We start from the raw sequence: 11,863 nt of genomic DNA, 5'->3' as shown, positions 1-11,863 counted from the left end.
CAGGGACTGCAGCCTACGCCGTCGCCAGCGACTCATGGTAGCCCAGCTCCAGGTTGAGCTGTTGTTCAGCATCTTAGCTGTGGAGGGCAGTGTTCACTGGCCCTCATATGTGGGATCCGAACCGGGGCCCTCTGGCATCCCAAGCGAGTTCTTAACCATAGCGCCACTCGGCCGGCCCTAAAAGTATTTTATTTGACCATTTATGGATCTATTTATAAATGGCTGCTTAATACACATTTTTGTGGCATCCTTACAACATTGAGATGGTAGCTAGCTTATAGTCAAGATTAAACATTTAGTAAATAAATATGATTAGAAAATACATAGTATGTTTGGTTCTAAACTATAGGGTGCATGGACGGTTATAGTGAAAGAGTAGATCCCAAAATAGCCTTACTGCTACACAGTGATATATTAATACCAGATTACAGTTCAAAATGTCTTCCAGGACTAGGGTAGAACAATGGCATAATTTTCTTTGTTTATACATTTTCAAATACATCTTTTACACTAAAAGTCAATTTTCCATTTTCAAAGTAAACGTTTGTTCTATAACCAAAAACAACACTTGAAAAATAATATGGAATAAAATTTATCTGGAAAGTCTATAAAACAGATGAGTGATTGCATCTTGGAGAAGAATTGGTTGGTTCAGGGACATAAGTGAGGGCAATGTAATTTTGTTGCCTATGAATTATGCTCAAATTGTGTTTTGCATACTTATGTATACATAAAATTTAATAACTAACTTTATTGTTTTTTTTCTATTTAAAGATTGCTCTCCACTAAGCCTATTTCCTACCTACCTCCACTCCACAAGTCAAAGCATTTTTCATTTCACATTAGTTCTGTGATCACATCTTTTAGGATCATGAGCACAATTACTAAGAAGCTTTAGCCATTAATATCTGTTAATTGTGCCAATAAGCAAAAATGCAAAGTTTGAAACACTTTAACACAATTATGTCTTATTAGAAACAATTTGACTGTATTAAATGTGCCTTTTATGTAAATCTATGCAATTGTCAAGTTAGGAGTTCAGGAGCTAAAATTATAGTCTGCTTTTTCTAAGAAAGGAGCTACAGGGAAGTGTCACAGACATGTGCACTTCAAAAGGAAGCTTACCCCGAAGAACTTGAAGCAAATATTCACACCAAAATGTAATTTTATTATTTTCCAGAAATGCATTTGTAAAATATTATCCTTATTGTTTTTAAACATTTCCCTCTGCTTTTGGATTTGGCAGTCAATATCTGTTAGTCTCTCTTGAATTTTTAATCTGTGGTAAGAGGTAGGACAGAACCCAGACATGTGAACCATGGATCTACCTACAAGGAACACACAGAAAAACAAACTATTTATTCATGAAAGCCAACTTGTTTCACTTAATAATGATAAAGCAGGTAGACAGCACTCCCTAGCAATATTCAGAGGTTACAGTTTTAATATAAACTGCTTGCTTCTCAAATGTTACAAAGGACCATCAAGATCAAAGCTTTTTCAAGACAGTTGTCCAAATTTTAGCCTGTGCTTTATCCTGGAAGTCACCTTTAACTTTGCAAAGGTCAGTTACATCACAAGATCACTGCCAGATAAGACTTGTTGTTAATTCATAAGCTCACTCCTTCACAAGGGTCCTCAGAAATCACATGGGATGTGGTGTGACCACTAGACTGGAAATGCTTCAAAAGTAGGTGCTGCAGCTTGGCCTCCGGGCTCCCCACAGTGCCCACTGTGCTCTCAGTAGACACTCAGCAACAGTCACTAAGTAGCTGACTAATCTGTGGGTAGCTTCCAGAAAAGCCAGTATCTCATTCCCAAAGAACAGAGGAAAGGAAGATTCCAAATCAACTGAAACAGGTTTCTACCTAGGATGCCCTTGATGTGGTAGGAGTCACAGGGTAAACACAAGGCATCAGGGAACTTGAGTGGATCAGCGGATTTGGTGCCCAGACAATCGCATGTCCTGGGGAAATTTATTAGTTGGGAACCTAGCAGAGATTTTAATGTTTGGGAGATTGCATTACCGACAATTAGATGATGCTTTAATTGGTGAAGTAATAAAAAGTTAGAGATGCCCTGATGTGGTAGGAGTCAAGTTAGAGATATGGGTGGAAAGGAGAAATTAGGATCCAGGACCTAGTAATAAGGAAGGAAGAAAGGAAGGGAGGGAGGGAGGAAGAAAGGAAGGAAGTTCCTAATGGAAAATGTAGACTCATTTGGGGTTGTCATAAATAATAGATGCATATTTAATTATATGTTTATGCTATTTCTGATATTTGATATTTTTGAGTTTCTACTATGTGGGAGAAAGATAGGGACTGTTTATACATTTCTTCCTTTAATCTTTACAATAACCTAATAAGAGAGGAAAAGTCACTATTCTCATTTTGTGTAATGGGGAAGCTGAGGCCAAGCAGATGAATAAACTTGTCTAATGTCCCACTGGCAGAACGCCATGGGATTTGGATTTGCAGTTGCCATATTTTCCACTGTAAACATTCATAAGACTCTGTGGCCAAGGAAAGCAACCAGGGCAGGGGTGTGTGTGTGTGTGTGTGTGTGTGTGTGTGTGTGTGTGTGTGTGTGTGTGTGTGTGTGTGNGAGAGAGAGAGAGAGAGAGAGAGAGAGAGAGAGAGAGAGAGAACTATTTCCATCACCAAGAAAACATCACCCATACTCTTTCCCTTGTCGGAACTAGGAGAAGCATTGTTTTTTTTAGAGGACGTATCTTCGTGACTTTGCCAGTAGTCAACCCATACATTGGTCATGCACCCAAGAGAGGAACACGCATTGATTTAGGTGGCAGAGTTTGCACTGAATGTACTATTTATTATACTTTTGACTTTGGGAAAAGAAAGAAAAACACAAACAAATACAATTCCTCCCTGTCTCTCCAGGTTTATGAGTATGCACGGAACACTGTAGGTCCTGTGTCCTCATGTGTACCACACCCTCCTGAGCTCTAATTTCAAGTCTAATACTCCTTGTTCTACCACCTCAAAAATATTTTAAATGGAATAAATTAATTCTAGTTATGTCTCTTTCCTTTAATAGATCGTTTACCTCTCTAGCTGACATTTTCTTTTTTCTAGAACAGGACTAGTTTTTATGACTGTTTTTTTCCTATAGAAAATAATCAATACATAGAAAATAATTAATGCCACTTGGTGACTCACATCTTTTTTTGTTTTGACTTTTTTTTTATTAGTTTTAGGTATATAAAGCAATGTAATAGTTAAGACATTTACACCCCTCACAAAGTAATAAAACCCCCAGTCTACTACCCCTCTGACATTGTATATAGCTGTTACAATATCACTGACTATTTCTTATGCTGTACTTGACATCCCATGAAAATATATGTGTGTGTGTGTGTGTGTGTGTGTATGTGTGTGTGTGTATACTTAATTATAGTTGACATTCAATATTATTCTACTTCAGCTTCAGGTGTATAGTGCTGCATTGGTCAGGCATCTATACAGTCTATGAAGTGACCACTCCCCTATAAGTCCAGTGCCCATCTGGCACCTACATAGTCTTTACAATATTATTGATTATCTTCCCCATACTGTATTTCACAACCCCATGACTATATTGTGACTACTAATTTGAAGTTTCTAATCCCTTTTCCTTCTCCCCCATCCCCACACCCCTCCCATCTAGCAACCATAAGCTTTTTTTCCCCCTATATCTCTGAGTTTATTTCTGTTATGTTTACTCATTTTGTAGATGCTGATAGTCATCTAATGCCAATTAAAAGGGAGAGGTGATGAAAGCAGTTATTTGTGAATTGAACTAGACTTAGTAAAATTCCCATTTGTCATGATAATTGACTTGATTTAAAAATAGGTAAATCATTCTAAAATGCTTGTTCTTGTTTCTCTAGATGCAATCTTCCTCCCTTGTCAAGTGAATACACTAAAGATGTTGGATCCAAAAGTCATCTAGTGACTGCTAACCCCAGCATAATTCGGCAAAGGTAAGAGTTTATGACTTCTGTTGGTAAGTAACTGAAGAGGAAGGATTTTGAAGCATTTGACATCTTCAAGGCAGTGAGCATAACTCAGTTTGGGAAACAAAAAAGAAAACCATCTGGACAGGAAGGAAAGATAAAGAAGGGAATTGTAAATAAACTAGGCAGGATTATGGGAATCCAAACACTATTTCCTACTTCTTCTGGGATTCTGTTGCTTGCATTTAGTGATGGTAGAAATAACATGAGGATCCATTGTTTTGCTCAAAGAAGCAACACGATATCCTGCTTACTCATTACTACTATTTTCTAATTTGTTGGCTTCAGTCCCAACTCATTGATTGGCATTGATTGGTGAACTGAATTAATGTCAGTTTTATTAAGAATAAAAACAAAGAAATGACCAATCTACTGCATATGCATGCCTGAAAATAACAATATTGTCAGACTATACAGGAATGTATGATTATATGATATTATATTACATTATATTCACTCAGAATTGTGAAAGCAGAAGGAAAATTCTTGTTCTAGTATTGACTCCAGAAATCTTGGCAGCTGCTATGGAAGCTTCTGGGGGGGGGCGGGGTCAGGCTCTAGATGAAGCCCAGCAGTAAGCCATCCGCTGTTTCTTCAAGGACTGTTCATTGTGGAGAATGACTCAGTCTCTGAGAAAGAAAGAGCCAAACATTGTCGTTAGGCTCTCCTGTGTAGATAACAATTAAGAGTGAAAATCCAGACATCCTGGGCTCTGGCATTTGTCACCTAAGGAAGTCCCATCCAAGTAAACACCACTCATGTGTCACTTGATAAACAATGCTACACTACTTGTTTTGGTTCCTAAGTAAGTATTCCCATAAAATAGATGTCTAGAAACACTAGCAAACAATTTTTAATTTTGACAGATGTTGGAAATTACCCTTCCAAAATGTACTGTTTACTTTCTCTTCAGTGATGGAAAAAACTACTTATTTCCTAATAATGAAAACAACATTACCTACTACTTAACTTTTAAATTTTGTCAATTTGTTGGGTGAAAAATGATACACTATTTACTTGCTTAATATGTATTTTTTTCTGAATATGAGAAAGGTTGAGTGGTTATTGGCTATTAGTATTTCTTCTTCTATGAATTGCCTATTTGTATTTTTTTATTCATTTTGTGCTTTTTTAAAAATTTTTTTCTTGTTGATTTATAGGAACTCTTCATATTATAGATATTAAGCTTTTGTTTGCTGTATATTGGGTTGTCGGAAAAGTCATGATGTATTTTTTTCTATGTTTTGTTGCAAAAATGCATCATGACTTTTCTGACAACTCAGTATGTAATGAATGCTTTCTTATAGTCTGTCACATATCTTTTAACTTATGTCCTATCAGAATTTAACATTTTTTATGCAATGAAATTGTTAGTCTTTTCCTTTATGGCTTCTTTAAAAAAGAAATTCTGTTTTGGATGATCTTCCTTATTCACATCCCCTCCAATGTGAAAATATTATGCTATATTTTTCTAGTACATGTATTGTTTAATTCTTCATATTTAAGAAATTTAGTCCATGTGAAGGTATTTATTTTTATAACAATACTTTTATTGTTTTTCAAAAAATATAAATGTTCATTATAATAATTTAAAACAAAATAAGAAAGTACAAAGAAAAAGGTAAAACAAAATCACTCCAGACCTCACCATTGGAAATAACCATAATTAACATTAGGTAAACTTTTTCTAGATATTTCATATTCTTCAGAACTTTGAAACTGTTGTTTCATTATCTTCTTACACCCAGGGTTGTCTATTAGAAGTCTAATGGGACTCTATTTTTTGTTCGAGGGAGACCTTTCTTTCCTATCTCTATTAAAAGCTTTTACAAATTTCTTTTTATCATTTAAATTCAGATAGTTTACCAACATATATCTTAGAGTGGGCCTTTCAATATTAATGTTGTTAAGCACATTAATGAGAGGTTCTTTTAGTTGGAAGACTTGAGGGTTTAGTGTTTAAGAGTCTCTACTCTAAAGCAAGATGACTTGGGTTTTATTCCCTATTTGTCCACTCACCAGCTATATGAGCTTGGCTAGTTTACTTAACATTTTCTCCTTCAGTTTTCTCATCTGTAAAGCTGGGATAATAATACTTATATAATAGATTTATTATAGTGCAATAAATTATACTACATATGTGTGTATATGTATATATGTGTGTGTATATATGCCTATATATTGTAATTATATATAATGCTTAGAACAGTGCCTCGTTTAGCGTAAGCACTATATAAGCATTAGCTATCATTAGAGTTATTTATTTTTTTTTTATCTCTGTGAACATTCTTTCTCGTATGTGTGTTACATGCCACCGAGTTGGCTCCGACTCCTGGAGACCCTATGAATGAGTGATGTCCACACTGTCCTGTCCTCAACAGCCCTGCTCAGCTCCTGTAGGCTCATGTCTATGGCTTCACTCATGAAGTTAATCCATCTCATATTTGGTCTTCCTCTTTTCCTGCTGCCTTCTATTTTTCTCAGTATTATTGTCTTTTCCAGTGAACTCTGCCTTCTCTTGATATGTCCGAAGTAGGACAGATTAGACAGTGTCTCTCTTATATGTCTGATTATTTCTTCTTCTTCATTGTATTTTTTCTCTCTTTCTCCTATTATGTGGATATTAGGATTTCTGGATGTATTATCAATGACTTCTAACTTTTTTCTTGTACCATATAGTCTTATGTGTCTGTGGATGTACTGTGTCCCAAGAATAACTCCTTTCAGCTCATTAAATCACATTTTAGTTGTGTCCGTTCTATATAGTCTGCCATTTCCACTTTTTTAAATTGTATTTTTATTTTCTATAAGCCTAAGTATTTCATTTTCAAAGCAGCACATTCTTTTTCATGGATATGACATCTTCTTAAATTTCAAAACTTAATGGACTTAAAAGTTTTGTGTTTTTTTCTATATTCCAGATTTTTTCCTTTATATTTTGAATTTAATGCTACATATATGATTTGACTTTTGCAAAATTTGAATTTTAGCTTTCTGTTCATTTATGTATGATGTCTGGTACAGCGAATAAGGTATATTACTTTCATCATAAACAGTTTTTAAAACGTCACGGAAAACCAAAAATGCCAGACAAATTTGTGATAAATTAAATGAAAGACCAAAGATTAGCTTGATACTTAATTTTTTGTGTGGTTTGTTTATGTAAACTAATATAGAATGAGAAAACAAGACTGCACTCTCTTACAGTTTAGTTATTGACTCTCACTCAATTTTTGTACGTATGTATGTATGTATGTATGTATGTATGTATTTTTACGGGGGTCTGATCAGGAATATGTCAGAAAATCGCCAATGATGATGATGTTTCTTTAATTCAATTAATTGGGTTGGGGTTCTGGGGATCCTAAAAACATACAGTTTTTAAATTTGGGGTGAGTTTATCTCAGATTCAAGAGAATGAACAAAGGGGCAATAGACCTTATAGAAATATTTTTCTTTGATTGTTTAAAAGATGTTATTTTTAAATAATTATAGATTCACAAGAAGTTGCCAAAAAAGTATAGGAAGGTCCTATGTACTCTTCATCTAGTTTCCCCCAATGGTAACATCTTGCATAACCATAATATCATACATTAACTATTATTTTGAGTTGGGAATAAAAAAAAACTTTTAAGAAGGAATAAATGTTAAATGTTATTGTGGAGGGAAATGAGACATTAAAGGGCAAAGGATTCTGTTTTCCTACCTGAATATGTGGAGTAGGTGGTAAGATTTTAAAAGGAAGATGAATAAGAATATGTAGAGCAAGATTTATAGTAAGATGAGATATAGAGAGATTGAGATTGTGTTTTTGAGAAAAATTATGACAACTGCAGGAGAAAGGAAAGGGTAAAATATTAAATACTATTTATGAGGAATTGTAAACATGTTGGTTAAGACTTAAGTTCAATATAAAGAATTAATACAAGCGGGTGGCCAAATGACTTAGTTGGTTAGAGCGTGCACTCTGGACAACAAGGTTGCCAGTTTGATCCCCGCATGGGCCACTTTGAGCTGCATCCTCCTTACAAAGAAAAAAAAAAAGGAAGACTTAATACAAGGGAAACAAGAATCATTATGATTAATATTGGTCAACATTTCATCAACATTTCTATGTGCCACGTTATGTGCTCTTTATATGCATTGCCTCATTTAATTTTTGAAACAATCCTAATAGGTAGAAAGTATTTTAATTTGTGGATTTACAGAAAAAGAAAATGTGATATGGTAAGTTTAGTCACCTGCTCATACTCATAGCTGCTAGTAATCATTTTGGGACTTCACCCAGACATGTCTCAATCCAAATCCCCTGCTCTTAACCAGTAGTCATCACACCACCTGATCTTTCCAGATGACGCTTGTGTTCACAAGGAGACAGCTGAGTGTTCACAAGTGATAAATTATTTTGGAAAAGTGACTGAAAGTTTTTCCACTAAAAATGTATTCAGTGTAACAAGATTTTTGGAAACAATCAAATGTATATAGCCATTCCATTTTGTGAAATAAGGAAACAATATACCATTTACAATAGCATCAAATAATGAGATACATAGCAATTAGACAAAAAAACAAGCCCTTTATAGAAAAATCATGGAATTTTATTGAGACATTTCAGACAACCGGACTAAATTTACTGATATACCATGTCCATGACTGAAATTGATCTATAGATTCATTGAAATCCCAATAAGAACTCCAATAGCGATGTGTGTGTGTATAACTTGACAAGTTGATTCTAAAGTTTATGTGAAAATGCAGAGCCAAGGATATCTATGAAGCTCTTGAAGAAAAAAAATGGTTGGAGGAGTTTCCCTAGCAGATATTAAGACTTACAAAGCTCTTATAATTAAAGCAATGTGGTATTGCAGGAATAAACAAACTGACCAGTTAAACAGAATAACATCCCCCAATCAGATCCACATATTTAGAGACCCTTAATATATGACACAGGTAACATTGTGGATTAGTGAGCAAAGAACAAACTTTTCAAAATGATATTGAGAGAGTTAGGTGTTTATATGGGAAAAAAATGAAGTTACACTGCTATCTCATACCATATGCTAAACATAATTTGCAGATAGTTAAAACCTACATTTGAAAAGCAAAACAAGAAAACTTATAGAAAACAACATTGGCCTTGTGATTTCTTTAATAAATAGCACTAATTATAAGGGGAAAGACCGATAAGTTTGATTTATTAAAATTAAGAGCTTTTATTCATAAAAAGACATGGTAAAAGTAGAGCAAATACAACCACATTGTAGAAGAGGACAACTAACAAAGGACTTGTTTTCAGAATATATGAATGGCTTTCATATTTAATTTACAAAGGAATTAATTTAACACGAATAATAGAAATCCCAATAGGGAAATAAATCAGAGAAACGTCAAAGCACAAGTCCAAATAGCCAATAAATGAATGAATATATGCTCTACCTCATTATTAATCAGAAAAATGCAAATAAAAATCCTAATGAGATATCATTACATATCCATCATGTTGGCAGAATGCAGTTGGTGAGGAGGATGCAGAGCAATGGAAAGTATCATGGTTGCTGGTTGGAGTGAATATAGTTACAACCACTTTGGAATGCATTTTCACATTTTCTAGTAGAGTTGAAGAATGTACATATCCCATACCTTGGCAGTTCTATTCCTAGGAATATACCCTAGAGAAAAACAGCAATGAGAAATGTCTACTTGTTTGTAGCAGCTAAAAACTAAAATAGTTGATTGTGCATCAGTGGTAGAATGAATAAATTGGGGTATGTTCACATAATCAAATGCTTTACAGCAATGAACTACAACTACTCACAATAAAATGGATGAACTTCACAGACCTAATATTGAGACAAAGAAGCAAGTCATAAAAAAAACACAGTAGAATTCCATAAAAAGGTAAAAAATAAAACGGATTACCAATATGGTTTGAGGACACTTGCATAGCAAGTAAAACTAGGAAGAAGAGTAAGTGGTCCTTCTCAGGGGAGGGAGAGTGTTGGATTTGGGAAGTTTTTATTTACACCTTGTAGTCTTCTCTCAAACCCAAGATGTTGGCCATGTCTTGCACTGTTATGTGACTAAAAATGAAATTCATTGGGTGAAGCTGTGCGGTGGAAATGCTAAGTACCACTAATTTTCATAGCTGCCCTACAAAGCCTTGATTCTTATAAAAATATCCCACTGATAATTACAAGTAGGATGAGTTTCCACTACAGAATTCTCTTAGAAAATATCAGTAGCAAGATAAAACAAGTTTGAGAAAAATATATGAGAGGCACACATGATTATAATAACAAAAGTAAGGTTAGCGAGCATAAAATTTATTGATCTGTTTACCAGAAATTGCTACAGCCTTTGTTACGATATCTTGTTTAAAGTGCATTATTATTTTTTGAAAAACACCTTTATTGAGTTATAACTGATACACACAAAAAAACTGCACATGTTTAATGTATACAATTTCATGAGTTTGGGCACATGCATACATCTGTGATACTGTTACCACAATTCAGGTACTAAACATCCATCACCTCCAAGTTTCCTTGTGTACTTGTTTCTGTGTCTGTATGATAAGAACACTTAACATGAGATCTGCCCTCTTAATAAATTGTTGTTCAGTGGGCATAAAGTACATCCTTCTTTTCTTTTTAATTTAATTTTATTTTTATTTTATTTTATTATTATTATTTTTTTAAGCTGAGCCATCCTGCTACCTGTTGGCAGCTCAGCGGCTGCTCAGCTCGGGCTGGACTCGAACCGCTGTTGCTCAGAGCTCAAACTCTTGAGCGAGCTCTTAACCAACTGAGCCACTCGGCCGGCCCAAGTACATCCTTCTTGACAGCACCCAGAGCAAAAAGATTAGGATGTGTGGGACACAGGTCTGCAGTCACATTCATCCTCTGATTGCATTTTTGTGGGCTAGAAGAGAGATTGTTCCAAGATGGCTGCAGAGTCTGCTAGTTATTCAGTTGCTGTGTCCTCTTCCTTTCTTTGCTGGGTTTTGTAGGTGGATCGTTCGTGGGGTTACCCTTTATCAATACACCAGCTCTAACCTATTGGTCTTTAAACATTTTTGCTCAAATGACCTTTAAAAGAACATTTTAAGCCCATCATTATTTCCTTGATCACTTTTAAATTATCTGTTTTTTCTTTGGCATGAAGTTAAGCTGTTGCCAAGTACGTATTTTCAGTGCTTTATATATTGTGCATATGCTTTAAATATAAATTGTCAAAATTTCAGAAGTACAGATTTAGCTCTTCTGGTGTTATAGTGTCCTTATTGCAAAGTCAGTGATCTCTGTCACATTAATTGATTAAGTTAACTTTCTGTCAGGAAAAGGCTGCCTTTTAATTCGAGTAAGTTTTAAAATGTAACCCCATACAATCATCTCACTTGTGAATTCTAATTATTCAACATATAAATAAGCTATGGGAATTGCCAAGAGTTTGCCCCCTGAATAAAATAAGGTGTAGCTTCTTTCTATTTCTTATAAAGATCTTTTTGCTTTTTCTCAGGGGACACTGCCTCAGGAGCTGTGTATCTTGGAAATGTTTCTTTGCTTAGTAGCCTGGTGGTTTTTGCACTCTGGGGAAATGCATCATTGTAATACTTGGGATAATAAGAGGTGTATATGCCTTTCATTTGTGAAGAGGAAAAGGCAAAATTATAGAGTTTGGAAAAGAGATAGTTGTTTAGACTGTCAGATTAATCAGCAAAGTATATAAATATTGTTGGTACACAATCTTATATTGGTTATATTAGTTTCAGGACAGACGCATAGAAACAGAGACCAAAGGGATGGTTACTAGAAGGGAGAGGGTGGGGGATGGGTGAAAAGGGGAAGG

At 34.8% G+C, this 11,863-nt stretch overlaps 1 protein-coding gene across 1 annotated transcript in view; it reads left to right on the top strand.

Annotated features, from left to right (window-relative positions):
* The window catches only part of ST8SIA1 (ST8 alpha-N-acetyl-neuraminide alpha-2,8-sialyltransferase 1), a 68,478-nt gene that overhangs the window by 3,608 nt on the left and 53,007 nt on the right, over positions 1 to 11,863 (top strand). The window contains exon 2 of the mRNA XM_019630376.1: positions 3,890 to 3,982. Coding sequence (XP_019485921.1) covers positions 3,890 to 3,982 — 93 coding nt within the window. The remainder of the gene's footprint in view (positions 1 to 3,889; positions 3,983 to 11,863) is intronic.

This window comes from Hipposideros armiger, unplaced genomic scaffold (genome assembly GCF_001890085.2).
Source record: "Hipposideros armiger isolate ML-2016 unplaced genomic scaffold, ASM189008v1 scaffold_904, whole genome shotgun sequence".
Lineage (NCBI taxonomy): Eukaryota > Metazoa > Chordata > Mammalia > Chiroptera > Hipposideridae > Hipposideros > Hipposideros armiger.
This window is presented reverse-complemented; position numbering and strand designations above follow the sequence as displayed.